The sequence below is a fragment of the Mauremys mutica genome, chromosome 2, assembly GCF_020497125.1.
Source record: "Mauremys mutica isolate MM-2020 ecotype Southern chromosome 2, ASM2049712v1, whole genome shotgun sequence".
NCBI classification, from domain to species: domain Eukaryota; kingdom Metazoa; phylum Chordata; order Testudines; family Geoemydidae; genus Mauremys; species Mauremys mutica.
Window position 1 is genome coordinate 248,243,439 of NC_059073.1, and position 20,410 is coordinate 248,263,848.

General features: G+C 43.5%; 1 protein-coding gene across 8 annotated transcripts in view; it reads right to left on the reverse strand.

The window, feature by feature from the left end:
- The window catches only part of PPP1R9A (protein phosphatase 1 regulatory subunit 9A), a 254,557-nt gene that overhangs the window by 221,646 nt on the left and 12,501 nt on the right, over positions 1-20,410 (reverse strand). For 7 of the 8 annotated variants that reach the window (XM_045004340.1, XM_045004337.1, XM_045004336.1 and 4 more), the window contains 2 exons: positions 16,258-16,354; positions 11,624-13,322 (listed from right to left, as the gene is read on the reverse strand). In XM_045004340.1, coding sequence (XP_044860275.1) covers positions 11,624-13,090 — 1,467 coding nt within the window. In that variant the 5' untranslated portion in view covers positions 13,091-13,322; positions 16,258-16,354. The remainder of the gene's footprint in view (positions 1-11,623; positions 13,323-16,257; positions 16,355-20,410) is intronic. The other variant, XM_045004333.1, reaches the window with a different exon arrangement.

The following is a 20,410-nucleotide window of genomic DNA, read 5'->3' on the forward strand; positions in this document are numbered from 1 at the left end:
AGGCAAATGAGTAGGCACTAGCAGGAGGGGGCCTAAGATTGAAACCACTTGGGGGCAAGCCGTTTTAATTTGTGTCCTCTACAGCACCAACTACACCATCAACACTTAAATAATCTAGGGACCGAGTGGCTAGGCAGCAGTTCTGCAGAAAAGGACCTAGGGGTTACAGTGGACGAGAAGCTGGATATGAGTCAACAGTGTGCCCTTGTTGCCAAGAAGGCTAACAGCATTTTGGGCTGTATAAGTAGGAGCATTGCAAGCAGATCGAGGGATGTGATCATTCCCCTCTATTCGACATTGGTAAGGCCTCATCTGGAGTACTGTGTCCAGTTTTGGGCACCACATTACAAGAAGGATGTGGAAAAATTGGAAAGAGTCCAGCGGAGGGCAACAAAAGTGATTGGGGGCTGGAGCACATGACTTATGAGGAGAGGCTGAGGGAACTGGGATTGCTTAGTCTGCAGAAGAGAAGAATGAGGGGAGATTTGATAGCTGCTTTCAACTACCTGAAAGGGGGTTCCAAAGAGGATGGATCTAGACTGTTCTCAGTGGTAGCAGATGACAGAACAAGGAGTTGTCTCAAGTTGCAGTGGGGGAAGTTTAGGTTGGATATTAGGAAAAACTTTTTCACTCAGAGAGTGGTGAAGCACTGGAATGGGTTACCTAGGGAGGTGGTGGAATCTCCTTCCTTAGAGGTTTTTAAGGTCAGGCTTGACAAAGCCCTGGCTGGGATGATTTAGCTGTGAATTGGTCCTGCTTTGAGCAGGGGGTTGGACTAGATGAACTCCTGAGGTCCCTTCCAACCCTGATATTCTATGATTCTATGATAATCTCTAAATACTATACTAAGGGCTATTCCACACAGCACCGCAGTGTGAAATAGAGGGATGTGAATTACAGAGTACTCCACAATTCACACCCCTCAAGTTCGCACTGTGGCACAGTGTAGACAAGTCTAAGTAAACATGGGATCAGGCAACCAAATATTTTCCTCTTCCATACTATGATTTGTGAATGTTTTAATCCTCATGTAGTAAATAGCAAATTAACTTACAAGTGAAAATGTTTTACAGAGCAAAGATTTGTAAAGCAATTTACAACATCATATTATATTTCAGATTCTTTCCCCACCCTACCCCCGCCAATTTATATTTCTAGATATGTTCTTGTGAGGTAAACAGTGAATAAGAAATACAAATAGTATTTCCATTAACAGAAAGATTTGCACTGAAAGTGTACTCCTTGAGCTGATTTTTTAAGATGAAGTTTACTACCATCCAATTTATGAGAAATTGGAAGAACATTATTTTATCACATTGTACTATAGTCTAATCACAACATTTCTTGTAAAACATCTTCTCAGAGATTCTATCAAAATCCTGTAAATCAGGTCTCTTGAAGAAGGTACTATTTGAACAAGTCCCTTCTAATAGGAAAATAGGATATATTACTCATTCATTTTGTCAGGCAGTGAGGGAGAGTATAAGGTGAGAACGCGATTGAACACATCCTCCCATTCTGGAGAAATATCAGTAGAAGAGGAAAGTCACTTACAACCCCATCTCACACACAGGGGCGGCTCCAGGCACCAGCACGCCAAGTGCGTGCCTGGGGTGGCAAGCCACGGGGGGCGCTCTGCCGGTCGCTGCGAGGGCGGCAGGAAGGTTGCCTTCGGCGGCTTGCCTGCAGAGGGTCCGCTGGTCCCGCGGACCTCCCGCAGGTGTGCCGCCGAATCCGCGGGACCGGGGACCTCCTGCAGGCAAGCCGCCAAAGGCAGCCTGCCTGCCGTGCTTGCAGCGGCAAAATACCTAGAGCCACCCTTGCTCACACACACAAGTGTACAGCTCTGTCAGCAGATCTTCCAACATGATTACATGGTATGGAAACTTCCTGGAAGATGGGACAACATAGACTGAGGATTTGTGGGAAATTTAGGACTAAATTCCATGTTTCTCAGTTACCAGACCATTATCCCCTTAGCAGAACAGTCATTTCACATACTATGCTGCCCTGGCTCTCATACTGTGGCTGCATATTGCTATCCCAAGAACATGGATTGGGTTTTTTTTTAAATTAATTACTATTATTATTATTAATTATTTAAAAAGGTATAGTGACAGACTGACAATATCCTGGATAAACTTTATGGAATTAAGATAAACTTTACTGAATTAAGTTAAACCTTACTGAATTATGTTTAATACCTTTGGGGTTCATTGTATTCAGAATGCAACTGTGTATGTTTTATTTTGGAATTGTATGTAACTTCTCCAGAAGGAGGGGGATGATAATGTAATACCTCCAGTTATGAGCCCTTTGGAGCCGCCCCCTGGAGAAGTCCGCAGATACTAGTTCAAAGCAGGTTCCCCAGGGACCAACAAACAAAAAGGGGTTTTAGATAAATAGACCGGTTTTAAACAGGCTCCTGGCCTTCTTCCTGACCCAGCAAATGGACAGGACCCTGGTCCACAGAGGGCCACAATCCTTAGAGAAGGATTGGAAGGACTGGGCCTACTTAGGCCCCATAAGACTGGGTGCTTATTCTGAGATGAAGCTGGGATCATATTGAAAGCACAAGGAAACTCCGTGAGTGGGCTTTTGAAGGACTGCTCCTGCCAGCACCCCTATTAGTGTTGGGGGTGATCTCTGGTAACCTTATCACATGTGTAACTTCTTGTATTGTTTTTAATGATTTCTCTGTAGTGCTTTTACCTTCAGAATAAAAGAAACTTGCATAGGAAGTACTGTGTGGTACCTTATAATGGTGGACAATTACTCTGTTATTAATCTCTGAAGAGAAAGTAAACAGGCCTGCTTAGGCAGAGTCCCTTGCTGAGATACCACTGTACAGTCAGGGGACTGTGCAGCCTAGAAATACCCTGGTCAGAAGGAGCGAGTTGTTTCACCACTGAAGAAAGGTGATGGCCAGGGGAGCCTGAATCTTAGAGTGGGTGCCCTTGCTGAACCACAGAGGGGGAATACAGGTGCAGTTGCCCTGAACTGTGACATGAGTTACTTGAGGAAGAAAAGTATTAGAGGGGTAGCCGTGTTAGTCTGCATCTGTAAAAACCGACAAAGAGTCCTGTGGCACCTTATAGACTAACAGAAGTATTGGAGCATAAGCTTTCGTGGGTGAATACCCACTTCGTCAGGACATGCGTCTGATGAAGTGGGTATTCACCCACGAAAGCTTATGCTCCAATACTTCTGTTAGTCTATAAGGTGCCACAGGACTCTTTGTCGCTTGAGGAAGAAAAATCAAAATGGATAAAAGGAAAATGAAGGAGAGAGACTGAGAAAGAAAAAGAAATGAAAACAGATGAAGAGACAGAGGGCCTAATACTGTCTTTAATGGTCACAAGCAGGGCTTCAAAAACCCACTAGCCCATGATGAGTAGGAAATAGGATTTTTTCCCATATGAGTGCCATCACCTTCTGTAGAATCTCATCTTCTCCATCCACAGAAAAAGTCTCTAGCGCTCATGGTTATGTAGATAACCTTAAAAATGTGAACAGTGTTTAACTAGTGCACTAATAGCTTCCCGAATCTGCAGCGACAGCTCCAGTGCCATTGCTCCTCAGGGTCCCAGGAGTCATTGCTGGGGGGTGGAGGGGAGTCCCAGTCACTGCTCCACAGAGCATTCTGGGGAGGTTTGGCTGCCTTCACTGCTAGGGTGGTCGAGGGTACCTGACTGCCATGGTTAGGAGCAGAGCACTGGTGGGGGTGCCACTCCCATCCATTGTAACAGGATTAACAGGAGGAGGGGGAGGCAACGCAATACACTGATTAACTGGAGAGTACGTTTTAAATGATCTATAATATACCTATAGCAGGGGAGACAATGAAAGGCTGATGAGAGGGCAAAATGGGTACAATTGTACCAGGTGCCTGAGCTCAGGGGGTCCCCAAAATGTCTATAGCTTAGGTAGGGCCCCAGCAACCATGATGTAATGGGGCCTCAAATTTCTCTCGACGGCCTGGGAGGCATTTAGTGGGAGGGAGAACCACCAATAGGAGGCCAGGGATCAACATGGAGGAGACAGGATGGGAGAGGATGTGGCTCAGGAGGGGCCCTGGCCATTAGTATTTCTGCTTCGAAAGTAGGCCTAGTCCTTTAGCTCAGTGGTTCTCAACCAGGAGTATGTGTACCCCTGGGAGTACGTAGAGGTCTTCCAGGGGGTATATCAACAGGCTACATGCATAGCACTAGTGAAGTCAGTACAAACTAAAATTTCATGCAGACAATGACTTGTTTATATTATTCTATATGCTATACACTGAAATGTAAAGTACAATATTTATATTCCAATTGATTTAGTTTATAATTATGTGGTAAAAATGAGAAAGTAAGCAATTTTTCAGTAATAGTGTGCTGAGACACTTTTGTATTTTTATGTCTGGTTTTGTAAGCAAGTAGCTTTTAAGTGAGGTGAAACTTGGGGGTACACGAGACAAATCTGACTCCTGAAAGGGGTATAGAAGTCAGGAAAGGTTGAGAGCCACTGCTTTAGCTAGAAAGTGTTGGATTTGTTTTTCAAGTCCTGGCCTAAAAGTCTGCTCAGTTTGGGCACCATTATGTAACTGGATACTCTCGAAAGGATGTAGCAGTGCATGCGCCACATACGGGCAAGGTCAATGCATTGCACAGCTCCTGCTCCTTTCTGTGGGAAAAACACTTGTATGTAACTTGTTTTCTTTGTGCCGGAAATTCGTCAGGACAGGGACCATGTCTTTAGGTGCACTGACAACACCTAACACAATGAATCTCCAAACTTGCCTGAAGCCACTAAGTGCAACTGCAATATAAATACTAAAGACTGTCAACATGTGTATGTCTTGGATAGCACCACACATACCTCAAATTTCAGCCCAGCCTCAAACTTTCCCCATAAATCCTGCCCGGTTGGGAACATAGGGCCAGAACCTTCAGTCCCTTAAAGCTGGGGGGGGGGGTTGTTTTGTTTTTAAACAAAGTTTGAGCCATGCAAAGCAGCCTTAACTAGCCTTCCCCAACCAGGAGGCTAACACAGGTGATGTGACTGTGGTATACCAAACACCCAGCAATCCACAATGGCTGAAACGGCCTTTCGAAGCTAAATATCCCTGAAGCTAGTAATTTTCACCTGGGACCAGAATGGCAGCCACACAGTTCCAAGATTGGAGGAATGCTTTGTGCAGCTCAGGATTTGAGACATAGCATGCACAGTGCATTTAACTGTACTGGCCCGGTAAACTACTAGCACACTCTTGTGCACCATGGCAGAATTTCCTTTGGCCTCACACATTGTACGTGCTACTCTTTGCAGCTGGTTTCTGACTGTTTGCTGGGGTTTTTTCTGCTTTGCAGATGGACAGCATTTAGTCCTTACTATTTAAATTAGTGACATTTTACCTATTGATTTTACTTCCTATATTACATCATTTCCCAAAGTGTGGGGCACGTGCCACTGGGGTGCGACAGACCGGCTAGGAAGCCATAAACAATTGGTCCTCGTTTTTTTAAAGTATATTTATAAGAAGTCTCTTGCTGCTATGGTTTCAAAATTCTTGAAACAGTGACCCAAGTATACCTAATTTGACAACGTGAACTTGCTGAGACCATGAATGCCAATAAGGATAGTTTACAATATTGGCCTTTAAAGTATTTAGTTGCTCATCACAACATGAAGGAAAGGAGAGGAAGTATCACACGGTGAAGTTTCACACTATTTACTGTCAGTGACCTCTCATTTGGGGTAGTCTTTTAACACCACATTTCAGGACTGTGGATGGGATTGGTTTCAGTCTCCTGAAGAGAAGCACAGCTTTTACAAGTTTGGGAAACACTATTAAATTTAATTACATTTTCCTGAAAGCTTACCTCAAATCAGTTGCATTGGGAGGAGGATGGTGTTAGCAAGGATTACAAGAGGGTGTTAATGAGTATCAAATCAAATTAATGCTGGCTTTGGACATCAGCTAGTTTATATGCTCCACTCCTACACAAAAATGCCTGGAGTAGAACAATATTTAAATTGTCATTACACAGACTGAGCTACTAGAGTATTATCTGTATTTTAAAGATGTGTAAAATAATGCACAGAGCGATTACATGCCTTACACCCAAGTTCACAAAGCAATCATTGACACAATATAGAGCTCAAGGGTACACCCATTCTATGGAGACTATGCATAGCGTAGATGCAGTCTACACCAACAGAAAGGGTTTTTCTGTTGGTGTAGAAACACTACCTCCCCAAACAACGTTAGCTACATCAACAGAAGCACTATTCTGCTGACACAGCTGCATCTACGCTGGATGTTATGTCAGCATAGTTTTTTCACATCCCTGACTGATGTAGCTATGCCAATATTACTCTCAAGTGTAGATCAAACCTTGTGACCTACCCACAGACCATACTTCTTTCTCAAATGTATACAAAAAGTTTGTTGTTGAACAGCTGCTGTCTCCTTTACTGGTCTCCTTATTGGTCCATAGGACCAGCAGGGATGTGAAGCAGGCACAGGATGGGGACAGCAAATGCAGTGGAAGCTAGAGAATCACAAGTTTCCATGTCACCTGCAGAGAAGGATTCTCCTTCCACCTTCCCCTCTAACGCGCACTTACCAGCCATGGCAACATGTCCAGACTGTGACCTTCTGTCACTGCTGGCTAGCCCCAGGCTGTGCTCTTTGACATCTCTGGGGATGTCTACACTGCAATTAAAAACCTGTGCCTGGCCCGCACCACCTGACTCAGGCTTGTAGGACTCAGCCTGTTCCACTGCAGTGTCGACTTTTGGGCTTGGCCTGGAGCCTGAGTCTAGAACCCTGCAAGGTGGGATGGGCCCAAAGCTCGGGCTGCAGCCTGAACCCAGACATCTATACCACAATGAATAGCCCCACAGCCTGAGCATACTCTGAGGGAATTACAGTGTGTGCTACAGGGAAGAAGGGAAAGTAATCAAGCAGCATTTATTTTCAAAAACGTTTACTGCAATTCTTGCTCTTAGTGAAAAACCTTCCCACAGATTCACTTCCTTTTTTCACATGGCCAAGAGGCTGCACAATTTTTTGCAGATAGGACAAAAAACTACACAGGGTTCTCTCAAACCATTTTCTCCTCCACTTTTTCTCCCACTGCAGCTTTTTCCACAATTTTCCCTCCTCTCTGCAGTAGGAGATGCTCAGGGCCAAAATAATTAAAACAGTGTTCCTTTCCTTTTGAGTGGCAGAAGTTGTCAGGGAATGTTTTATAGTAACAACATTGGTGATCATATTAGTAATAAAAACTGACATATTGGAACAAAGTTTTTAAGGACAACCTGGCCCAATTCTGCTCCCACTACAGGAGTTTTGCTACTGAATTTCAATGGTCTATGCCCTATTTCTTCAAGGTTAAATCAAATTTTTCCCTTGCTAATTACAACTCATAACAGAGAGTAGAAATTTCTGGTCATTGAAAACGACTAGCAAAGCTCCACTTTCTCAGATACCCCACTAGAGCACACATGGATAGTATCACCAATGGTGAAATTTAAGGGCGCTTATAGATGTGAGAAAATAGAGATCAAATATAAAAGAGAAAAAACAAAGGATAAAAAGGTTTTTTTTTTTTTTCAAATATCAATGTCCCTTTTATCACTTACACATATGGCTTTTGAGGATTTGTTTTCCTGATGGGCAGTCACCATTACATCGAAATATATAATACTACTTGAACATAACTGAAATAAAACTTCTCTTTACATTGGGTATATGTATTGTTAAGAGTTCAGATAACGAGAATATTTTTTAAGCAATCATGCTGCTTTGCTCAACTGTAGGAGACACTTATTCAGGACCACAGAGGGTTTTATAGCTCACTACTGTTAGGAATGGAAAGAATCTAAAGAAAAAAAATTTGACCAGTTTAAAAATATAAAAATTTAGCCTGTGTTAGCTTTGAACATGTCCCTTTGTTACTTTTGCTAAATGATTATCTGATTCAGGATAACTTTGATTTGAGGAATACCATTTCCATAATTTGTAGATTTTCCAGGAAACTAAAAGAGTCTTGCCTTTTAGAACTGCCTGGGGATGTCAGTAAAGAAAGCTTCCCAAAAGCCTTTGTAGTAGATTACACTCTCTACATCATTTCTAATAAGACTGGAATAGAAGGGGTTAGCTAAATTATGTGAATGATCTATAGGGCCATATATAAACTCTTGGATTTGCGTGTTGAGATTTTTGCTCAAAGAATTAAATGCAAACTAGGTATTTGCAAAGCATATCCCAATATTATGTCTTTTACTATTTTGTTTTTAATTAAAGTGACCTTAATTCATGGAATGAGGAATACGAAATAAAGTTCTCTCTTACATATACAAGGTCAGATTTTGCTTGCTTCATTCACAAGTAGTTTCCATAATATCAACATGCTTGACAGGGACATTGCTGATTTAGAACTCATACACTGTAAACAAGTTTCTTTTAACCACATTACGAAACCCTTTCAATTATAAAAGGTGAAATAATTTAAAAAATCCAGTTTTGTTTCTATTTATGTTCTTGTTTACTTTGTGCTTCTCTTGCAACTCAGATAAAAATCAATGAAGTCAGTTTTACTTTCAGATTCTTGATGCTGCAATGTTCAGGTTTCAACCATGGTAGGGAAATGTTTATTTGTTTAGAACAAATGATCGCACTGGAACTTTTAAAACAAAATTATGGAAACATTTCTATTGGTCTTATAAATGCTTACTTCTATACACTTCAGTTTGGGGAAAATTTTAAAACAATTACTAACATTTCACTGAATTCCATGTTTATTGTCACATAGTGATTTCTAGATCAAATTTGCTCAGTCCACAAATAAAGAAAAGACTATTTTTCTACCTGACAGGCTTGCAAATGTATCCAAGGGTGTGAAAAATCAAGATGTGTTTTTCCTGACTCCTGCATCACCAATAATATAAATTCGCTGCATCACCACCAATAATACAAATTCTTCCCAAATATATATCACAGTTGCCAACTTTCATGTGCTAAATAAGCACTCTGACTTTCACAATAAGCCAAAAATCAAGCTAATCCTGTTTCAAAACAAGCCAATATCTAAGAACCCCAACACTCTATGTGGCGAGATCCCCCCGGCATGCAGTCTCAGACTGTGATGGGCCCACTGTGCACCCCATCTCTCTCCCCTCCGTGTCCCCGCTTGCCCTCCCTTGCCACTGCTTGCGGAGAGCCGATCAAAAAAAAAAAAAAAAAACGAAGCAACAAGCCACAAGCCAAACATGCAACAAGCCAAATACTAGCCAACAAGCAACTCACAAGCTAATTAAGCCAAAAACAAGCCCAATTTCTGTTTGTTTGTTTTTCATGGGTTTGGCATGTCTGATCCATATCTGTTTAATCTTATTGCTTTCAATGGGATTCAAAGTTCTAATTGCAGAGCCAAATTCTGCCCTCAGTTACAGCTGTTCAACCCCTTCACTCCAATTGAACACTGTCTTCCTTTTTATGTAGTCATTTACACCAGTGAAAAGTGGTCTTAAAATGCTCGCTTTCTAATTTGGTAGTGTTTAGCATTCACTCTGCATAGCTATAAATGACTATACAAGGGGGAAGGCAGTGGAGAATCAGGCACATCTTCAATGGCATTGAATAGGTGTAACAGTGGATAGAGTTTGGTCCTGTAACTGGAATTTAGTTAACCGTGTTGATTAAGTATCAGCTAGAATAGAATCCAGCTCACTCACGTGTAGCTGGATCCACAGGGATGGGACATGTTGCAAAAATGTTTCTTTTTGACACTAAATTAAGTCGTTGTAGTCTCAGAATACAGAGAAGAAGTAGATGAGTCAAACCAGATGGAATCATTTTTACAGTGTCACTTTTCAGAAAATCTTATTTTTCTCCTACTCTGCCCCAGCCCAGTATTTGGCTCTTTAAAGACTGTCAGGTGTGCCAAATACCTTAGTGTTTTTCAGTGTGGATAAGTGTCCATTGGTAACTACACTGAGATTATCAAATGCACTTCACTCGCAACCTATGAGTAATTCAACTCTGATTCTGAGAGGTAAAATGCTGTTGTAACAAATCATTGTGCCCCTACTCTTTCCCCAACTTAAAACACTTGAAGCAGTTCACATTCTTAGATGTTATTTTTAACAATGTTTTTACATCAAGTATATTTCAGTGGATTGACCTTTAAATTACCTCTAGTATATGTCAATGCACATAAGATACTAAAGCACCTATATCAGAGGTGAGCAAACTACGGCCCGCGGGACCGTGCTGCCCAACCCTTGAGCTCCCGGCCGGGGAGGCTAGCCCCGGCCACTCCCCTGCTGTCCCCCCTCCCCCGCATCCATGCTGCCGTGAGGGCAGCGCTCTGGGCGGTGGGATTACGTGCTCCTGCTGAGCAGAGCAGCAGCGTGTCAGCTCTGGCTGGGTGGCGCGGCTGCCAGACATGCTGCTCTGAGCTGCATGATAAGGGGGCTGAGGCGGGGGGGGTTGGATAAGAGGCAGGGGATCCCGGGGGGCAGTCAGGGGACAGGGAGCAGAGCGCAGTTGGATGGGGCGGAGGTTCTGGGGGGCAGTCAGGGGGCCAGGAGGGGTTGGATAAGCATGGGAGTCCCAGGGGGCCTATCAGGGGGCAGGGGTGTGGATAGGGGTCAGGGGATGGGGAACACAGGGGGTTGGATAGGCGTGGGGTCCCGGGGGGCCTGTTAAGGGGTGGGGGTGTGGATAGGGGTCAGAGCACTCAGGGGACTAGGTGCAGGGGGGTTGGAGGGGGGTGGGGTCCCGGGGGCGATTGGGGCGGGGATTCCTGGGAGGGGGCAGTCAGGAGACAAGGAGCGGGGGGGGTTGGATGGGTCAGAGGTTCTGAGGGGGGCAGTCGGGGGGCAGGAAGTGGGAAGGGGCGGATAGAGGGCAGGAGCCAGGCTGTTTGGGGAGGCACAGCCTTCCCTACCCAGCCCTCCATACAGTTTTGCAACCCCAATGTGTCCCTCAGGCCAAAAAGTTTGCCCACCCCAACCTTTACTAATACCTACTTTACTGAAGTAGGTATTAGTATGAAGCATGAAGAAAGACTGTTGAAGAAGCTAGCAACTAAAGGTTACTGATGCAGATGAAGAAGACTAATGATCCAATACTAGTGGATCACAGTTGCTGTTCAACAGCACATTATATTTCATACCATACAGTATTTCACTCCAGAACTTTAATTCTTCACAGATGTTCTTTAAAGTGAGAGCAGCTGTTTGGAATGCAGAAGTTATTTTTAAATTTCAAAAATAATGTAAATATGATGGTCACCATATAGATGCCTTTTATATTTCACCATGCTATTTATATATTTATGAAGTCCTATACATCAGAATGTGTATGTTTCAGTTACAAAGCCTCACAAACCTGAAACTCATTCTCAATTTCTGCTGGTTTAATCAACCATAAAGTAGACTAGGAAATGAGACAGGGCCATCAGAACTCAGCTCCCTTTAAATCATTTGAAATTATGCTCACTTGCCAGCTACAACAAAAAAAGGTCTCAAGGACCTCCGCAATCTTTTCAGAATCAGATGCAGCTGTCAAAATCTACCCTGAACAAAGTTAAGCTCAAATAAGAATCAAAGTTTGGGGGGAGGAAATTACCTTAATTGGAGCACTGCTAAACTTAATTTTTCTGTTTGCTGGGATTTCATCTTCAGCTGGCAATCCAATAACTTCAGCATATTCCATATCAGGTTCATAATAGTTGTTTTCATCACTGTCGTCTTGATCATCCTGTTCTGTTCCTGTCTCTCCCCAGTCAGAATTATACCTTGATCGCACCCTGTAGACATTATAGTCAGAGTGCATATATACATGTGAACTCTGAAAGTTATTCAAGTCTTCCTGGACTTCCTTTCCACTGGCATCATCATAGTGGGATTCAGTAGCATCTGAAGCTACATCTGCTGCAAAATCACCACCTGCTACCAAGTTTCTTGGTATCTCTGCAGCTCCAGTGCCAACACAGGCGCTCTCTGCATTTTGTGAATGTTCTTTTTGTTGTAAAGAAACTTCTGTATCTATTTTTTCCTTAGTCCTGGTACAGGATTCTTCACGCTTTTCGCTGTTAATGCTGGCCAATTCTTGTTTAGTTGCTGCACAAACATCAACAGGATCATAACTTGCTTCCTTATTCTTCCTTATTTCTTCATTTGCTTTTGATGCTGGCAAAGTGCTATTAGAAGCTTCTTCTCTTATTGTTGAAGACGTACTGTTTTGCTGAATGATCTCAGCAGATACTGAACTTGTAGTTTGTTTGGCTGGTGAAGACCAGGCATTAGCATCTTTTAAGGGACTGAATCCATCAAGGTTGGCAACAGTGGAGGACAGATTTGCAACAGTAGACGACAGGTTTAGTGGGTAGTGACCAGTTACAGAGTATTCTTCATTGTTTTCTGACTTTTCTAAAACGATTACAGTATGTGAATCAGTGTTTTCAAACACTGCACTGAGCTGACTCACTGTTGGAGAGACGGTCTCTGTCCTTGAGCTAAGACTGTCCAATGAATCAGTACTGCCTCTATTAGACTTAGAGCTACACCACTCATCTTGGAGTTCATTGGAAACTACTCGCTCTTTCTTTGGGGAATAGCGATTGGAATGTCCCATTTCATGAACATTTCGCTCAAACATCTTTCGAGTTTCAGTAAACTTGGAATAGGAAGGACCATCGTGCACAGTATCAAATCTACTAATCCTTTCTGAAACTGAAGACTCTAGTTTTACAACTGAGCCATCTGCCTTCTCCACAAATTCTTTGGGCCTAATTCTTCTTTGAGGAGACAGGGGACCACTTTTCCCTCTGGTTTTAGGGGTAACTCCAGTGCTCTCACTGGGCTCCATGCCCATCTGCATAAATAAGTTTTTAATCCTGTTGACGTTTGAGCCATATTTCCTCCCCCTGCTCTGCTGAGAGGCCTCGCCTTCATCTTTTGTTTTTTGGTCTCCATCTGATTTAGGTTTGTCAAAGGTGCTTTTTAGTGCCTGGAACTCAGTTCTGTAAGCATTCCTGTGAGGAGAGGCACTTCGGAGGGTTGACCTTTCTCCTGAAGACTCTGTTTTCATCATGTTTACTTCAGAGTGCAAAACCAATGTACATAGTGACTGATATACCACTCTCAGTCTTCTGTTATTAGTGAGATTCTGGTTGAGAAGAAAGTGCCTCTCAGGTGGCACTGGTCTCCATCAGGGCCATATTCAGTAGGTATTCTGACAGATACTATCTAAATATGTGCAAGCAACCATGACACCAAACAAAGTGGCAAGACTGATGGCTTCCCAGAACAAATGTAGATTTAACCTGCAACAGAAAGTACAACTTTTTGAATCGAGTCATGCATTTGTATTTCTTCAAATCTAAATCAATTACTTCAGTTTTAAAGTTATTTGATATAACTGATATTTAGAAATAAAAATTACAAAACAAATGCAGGGATTCATCCTTCACACAGCATCATTACCAAAACACACACATGTATTAAAATTCTAAAGCAGACTCAATTTGCTAAAGATTCAACAATTAGACAGTCTGAAAAAGTTTGAATGCTCACATAAAAGTAAATTTCCTTCCAAGTACTAATTAACATGCCACTATGAGACAATGAAACATGGCAGTTTTGTGATGTTCAGATGTATGCTATGAACATATTACAACATAAACAAATTTGTCTAGGTGAAACACAAAATTACAAAGAATAAAATTACAAGGAAAATAATGTCACTAGTGTTTCATTGCAGTCAAACTTTTTGACTGGAGATGGTAAAGGACAAAGTAAACAGAACTAAAATCTCTGTGTTATTTATGTCTGGGCACGAAATACTTCATGCAAACGTGATGACTGTGTTTCCCTGAGCTGTTAACATTTGCAGTTCCACCTAGGTTGTCTCTGAACTACACAACAGTATGCTTTGAATGGTGTTTCTATGCAGAGACCAATGATTCAACAATGAAACAACATTTCAAAAGAATTAGAAAAATTGCACCCAAAGGTATCATTCTGTGTTGAAAATAGTGATGTGAAATTTAATAAGACTTGCCCCTTTCCACTTGCTGTATTATTTTAGCATGACAAAGAGCATGGAAGCATCTAGTGAACTGCAAAAAATGGAGCTACAGGCTAAATCTCTCAATCTTCCAGGTCACATCTGTGCATCCACCGAGTTGCCACACCAAAAAAGGCTGTGTTTTAAATATAATAAACTGCATGGAAAGTTACATGATTCAACATGATGAATTTAGAGATTCTTAGTTGAGGGGAGGGAGGAGACTCTGAGTGGTGTTTAAGGTAAAGGATGAGAAATCAGTCTGATTCCAGCCTGAACATTAGCCCGGAGAATTGCAGGAGAACAACACATGACTAATCGAGAGCAAAATATCTCTCATTAGCAGCCTTCTGTTTCCTTGTCTTTCTTCTAGGCTATAACTTATTGCTGCAAGCTCCAAATGCAATGCATGAGGGCTGCTGTGCTCCTCACTAATAGGGAGGAATGCTATAACACTGCAGTCACACCTAGCATTTTAGAGCAGGAAGATTACGGATTAAGTACCTTACACATTTATTCGCCAGTCTTTAAGCCTAAGAGGTTACTTTAGACTAAGCAATATTATGTGGCTATTAATGCACAATCCCTTCATCACCTTCCTGAAAGAGAACACACTCTGAGATCACCTCCAAACTCAAGCCCAACTAGCCATGCACAAGCAGCAGAGGGTTGCACACAGCTGTGGCTCAACTGCTGTGCGGGGTGCTGGAACAATTTGTACAGTGGGGGTGCCGAGAGCCATTGAACCAAACTGTAAACCCGTATATGATGGCAATCACTTCAAACCAGCGGGTGCAGCAGCAGCATCTCTGCTACTGTGGATCATCAATTTTTTTTAAAAAATCAACAATTATGGAGAAGGGGGTGTCTGTAGCAGTTTTTTCTTAGACACCGATCATTTCCCTTTGCCTCCCCCTTTACAGACTCCAGCCGATGTTTCCAACGATTATAAGAAAAAGAAAGGCTAACTTAAGGTAAAAGGATCCTGTCTGGCGTCACAGCAATCCCCTCTGAAAGGGGAAGTGCTGCGAAGAACCGGTTTCTCCGGACTGAAAGGCGAGAAGATCCCACACCAGCGTTGGCCCAAGAACCACCTTGCGTAGGAGCAGCAGCCCTGGCAATCATGGCAGGGAGCAAAGCTCGGTGGCCATAAACCCCCCTGGCTCTGGCTACAGCGTATAAGGAAACAAAAGCCCTCGGGCACATCTCCCCTTGTCGCGCACACAAGCTGCACCCGAGTCCTAACTTCAGCCCCTGCTCCCCGGTGCGCGCACGGCCCCTTACCCGGGAGAGGAGCTGCACGCCGGGCTGGGCTCCTTCCACCTCCCGCGGCTCCCTGCGCGCTCAGAGCTGCGGCTCCGCCAACCCCCGGCTCCGGCGCGGCTGCCGCCCCCAGCCTGCCAGCGGGCAGCAGCCTCCGACTCCGCTACTCAGCGCCATTGCAGGCAGCGGCGGCTGGGGCAGCGACACGCTCCGCGCACAGGGAGCTGGGGGGAGGAGAGCGCTCCCGCGCCGCACCCGGTGCCCGCCCCGCGGCTCCCCGGGGGCCGGGCGTGCGGAACGTCTGCCCCGCGCGCGGGGGTGCGCTGCCAGCAGCCGCCGCCGAGCGGAGGCCGAGCGCGGGCGGCGGATGACAGGTGCCTCACCTCCGCGGCGGGCTGCAATGGTTTGTTCCGCGGGGGGGGGGCCAGCCACGCTGCCGCTGCAGTCCGGCCGCACAGCGAGCCCGCTACACCGGCCGCTGACCCTGCTGGGCCCCCGGGGGCGCCTCCTCCCGCCCGGCGCGCCGCATCGGGCCCCGCGATCGGCAGACTCCCCCCCCGGGCAGGTCACTTCCTCCCCCTGCGCGCGGGGGGGGCGAGTCCCTCAGCCGTAGCCATGGCACGAGGGCCCGCGCGCAGCGCTGCGGCCCGGCCCGGCCCCGCAGACTGGCCGGGGCGCGGGAACCCACCAGCCCGTCACAGGACAGCGAGCGCAGCCGCGGGCCGCTCTCCCTCTCGGGGCTTCACTGGGGGGCAGAGCCCGAGGAGTTCAGAGCCGGTGGCGAGGGACAGAGAGGCACTTGCATGGTGCACCTGCTGTGGGCTCCTGGCGGCTCAGCCTCCCCCGCTCCGGGACTCCCCCGCTGGCTCTGGGATCCCTTGGAAAAGGGGCCCCGCCGGCTGCAGGTGAGAATGATGCTCCCTCCTTACCCCTCCGTCGGTGCAGACAGGCAGCGTCATCCGCGGGCCAGACCGAAACCAGCGGGCTTCTTTTGAGGAAGAGCGAAGCTGCACTTGAGCCTCAATTCTGCAATAAGCGCCAGGGGAGAATTCATTGCAAGATCAAGACCTTGGACTTCCCCGCCCCCAGTTAATTTCTTTAAGTCAAGTGGTCTTTGCACAACGTGCAAACAATTAAATAGTGAAAAAGATAATAAAAAACTGGAGTTACAATATATGCTCATTCATCCCCTTAAATTTCAGCAAATGTATTTTTTGCTGGATTGAACAGTTAGGGCTACACTAGTTTCCTGGTTTAGACTCAGAGCACACAAGCAGCTCAGCCACTACTGGCATTAGGTAAATATTGCTAGTGCTCCAGCATTCCCCACAATAATTTCCAGGTTTTGAAGTGATGATAAGAAAAATTCCAGAGTAGGAGAGATCCAGCAACCTCCTAAAGTAGTTTGGGAAACTGGCACTCCAGAAGGTAATGATTTTTACATCATATAGCAACTCACATATAGAGTTCATTGATTTAATTGCTTAAGTGTCCAGGAGATAGCTTGAGGATGTGTATGATTAAAAAAATGAAAAAACAAAAATACTACATGTACTTCCAGTCACTTGTGTCCTGATTCCATAAAGATTTAGGTAAGTGTGTAACTTTAAACACAAGTCATCCCATTTTTTGGGGGGGACTAAGGAAAGTATGTAAAGTTACACACTTGGTTAAATGTTTACAGGCTTAGAGCTTTGGTTATCTAGTGAGTATCAAATATACTCAATTCAAAATCTCTCTGTTTCTGTGACGTTCATTATCCTACGCATAAATATTGATGAGAAAACAAGTCCCTTTCAAGATTGATTGCCTATATGATAGTGTTCCTTCTTTTTCAAAGTTATTTTAACAAGCTGACATAGTAAGGGACAGAAATAGAAATGAATTTAATAGAATTGGGATTCTTTTCCCAAACTCAAATTGTGCTTTTCCAGAAAATGTTTGCCCTTTGTTTGGGAAAAGAAAGTTTCAGCAATCCAAGTCAATTCACTGGAAAAGTTACTAATATTTAGGGATAAATAATTCCCACCTTTTCATAAGCCTGCAGCATCTAGCACCATGGGGTCGTGATCCATGACTAAGTCTCCTTGGCCAGTGGATCTCAACCAGGGGTACACAGAGGTCTTCCAAGAGGTACATCAATTCATCTAGATATTTGCCTAGTTTTACAACAGGCTACATACAAAGCACGAGCGAAGTCAGTACAAACTAAAATTGCATATAGTCAGTGACTTGTTTATACTGCTCTATATACTATACACTGAAACATAGGTACAATATTTATATTCCAATTGATTTATTTTATAAACATATAGCAAAATGGGAATGTAAGCAATTTTTCAGTAATAGTGTGCTGTGACATTTTTGTATTTTTATGTCTGATTTTGTAAGCAAGTAGGTTTTAAGTGAGGTTTAATGTGGGGATATGCAAGACAAATCAGACTCCTAAAAAGAGTACAGTAGTCTGGAAAGGTTGAAAGCTACTGCCCTAGGCCCCGGAAACCATCAAAACACTCAGTGTACTGCTATGTGGGAGTACAGGCACTTAAAAACAGCTAGACTGCTATGTGCAGAGACCACTGCCTATCGTGCTGACCAATATAGATAGTCTAATTATTTATGGGCACTCCCTCATCTGTCAATATCAATATGTTGTCTTTTGGCAGTACCATCTCAAGTGAGGTTCCCTGGATCAAGACACAACAAATAGAATAGGAAAGGCAAGCCAGGCCTTTGGAAGACGTCATCATAGAGTACTCAACCAGCCCACAATCAAACAGTCAATAAAACTGATGATATCCAATGCAGCAATAGCATTCCTTTCATTTGGATGTGAAACAGGATAGTTTATCACAGACACGTTAAGCAACTTGAAAATTTTCACATGCACTGTCCCCTCTCAGTTCTGAAGGTCCACTAGTGAGACAAAGTCTCAAATATTAACATCCTTGAAAGCGCAAAAACAACCAGCATCAAGGCAATGATCATCAAAGCTCATCCGAGATGAACAAGTCATGTTATCAGAATGGGTGATTATACATGCCTGAAAAAGTTTTCTGGGGTGAGCTGAAATTTGGAACATGCAGGAGAAGTTATCAACGAAAAACTCTTCAAAGACACCATTAAGCAGAATCTCACCTCATGTATCATAAATATTGATAACTTCAAAGACATAGTCAAGGACAGACCTGAATGGAGATCAACTATCTCCATTCTATCAGACTTGAAAAACTATCAGACTTGAAAAATTGATTGAAAAAAGGCCAAGTGTCATTCCAAGTCTTCAGCTGGAGCCTGCACATTCCTGTGTGACATCTGTTCACAGTCTTGCTCCTCACAGATAGTATTATGTAGCCACATGAGGATACATGCAATGCCTTCATGTCCTTGTAAGATATAGATAGACAGCCAGGTAGATAATTTATGAGCTTCTTGGAGCAAGGACTGTCTTTTTGTTCTGTGTTTGTACAGCACCTAGCACAATGAGATCCTGGTCCATGACTAGGTCTCCTACATACTGCAGCGGGGTAGACAATTATTTTTTGTCAAGGTCCAAATTTTGTGGTTAAGGTATAGTCAAGGTCCAGACTCCAGAGAAAATAATTTTAAAAAATAATAAGTAAATAAAAGATTTAAAGTCTGTTCAAAAGCATCTGGCAGTCCGGATTTGGCCTGTGGTCCACGTGACTACCCCTGCACTAGAATAATACAAATAATAAAGTCACACAGGGAAATTCTGTGCTCCCTGAACACTGCTATGCCAGAGTTCTCTTTCTAGCAGCATGCAGGGATAGGGTATGACAGGTGGATCTGCGTACTAAAAAGACCAAGTGACTGAAGATCAAGTCTAGGGAGCATGCCACAAACACTACTACAATTCAGAGGAGCCATGGAATAACTTCTTCCCAGCCTGCTGAGTCAAAGATTCAAACCCCCATGTAAGTCCCCAGTGCAAAACCTAAAAAGGCCATAGTTCATCTTTAAATAGATATTTAAAAACTGAAAAACTGCACGTTCCTCATCAGATTCTAAACATCTGAACGTAAATCAAATTTTGGCCTAATTAAACTGCTTGACAGTGCCATTGTAAATATCAGTATCAATTTAGAGAAAGGGAGAGTTCATAAGAATGGCCATACTGGGTCAGACCAAAGGTCCATCCAGCCCAGTATCCTGTCTACCGACAGTGGCCAATGCCAGGTGCCCCAGGTAATGATCAAGTGATCTCTCTCCTGCCATCCATCTCCACCCTCTGACAAACAGAGTCTAGGGACACCATTCCTTAGACATCCTGGCTAATAGCCATTAATGGATGTAACCTCCATGAATTTATCCGGTTCTCTTTTAAAAGCTGTTATACTCCTAGCCTTCACAACCTCCTCAGGTAAGGAGTTCCACAAGTTGACTGTGCGCTGTGTGAAGAAGAACTTCCTTTTATTTGTTTTAATCCTGCTGCCCATTAATTTCATTTGGTGAACCCTAGTTCTTGTATTATGGGAATAAGTAAATAACTTTTCCTTATCTACTTTCTCGATATATATATAAGGGCAATAATATATTCTCCTTATTCTCTATTCCCTTTTTAATGATTCCTAACATCCTGGGTGCTTTTTTGACCGCCTCTGCACACTGCGTGGACATCTTCAGAGAACTATCCACGATGACTCCAAGATCCTTTTCCTGATTCGTTGTAGCTAAATTAGCCCCCATCATATTATAGTTGGAGTTATTTTTTCCAATGTGCAATAAAACCACAAAGAATGGTTAGAAAACCACTTAACCTCCATAGAGAGTATTGCGTTAAAAAAACTGGAAGTCTCCTTTATGTGGACCCAACAGAGTGTAGTGATGAATAGAAACTTTAAACAGAAATGTAAATGTCTTATTTACTTTGTGAATACAAAACAAGCATGCAGAGCAGCTAGAAAACAATTTAGCATGTAAGAGAGTGATATCCATGGGAGATTTGACATTCATATTTTATGGTACTGAGAACTAAAATGAGTAAACACCTTAACAGGAGATGAAACATGATTGAAGTGAGTTAAAATCTTAAGGAGATTAAATATTGTATTTCATTTT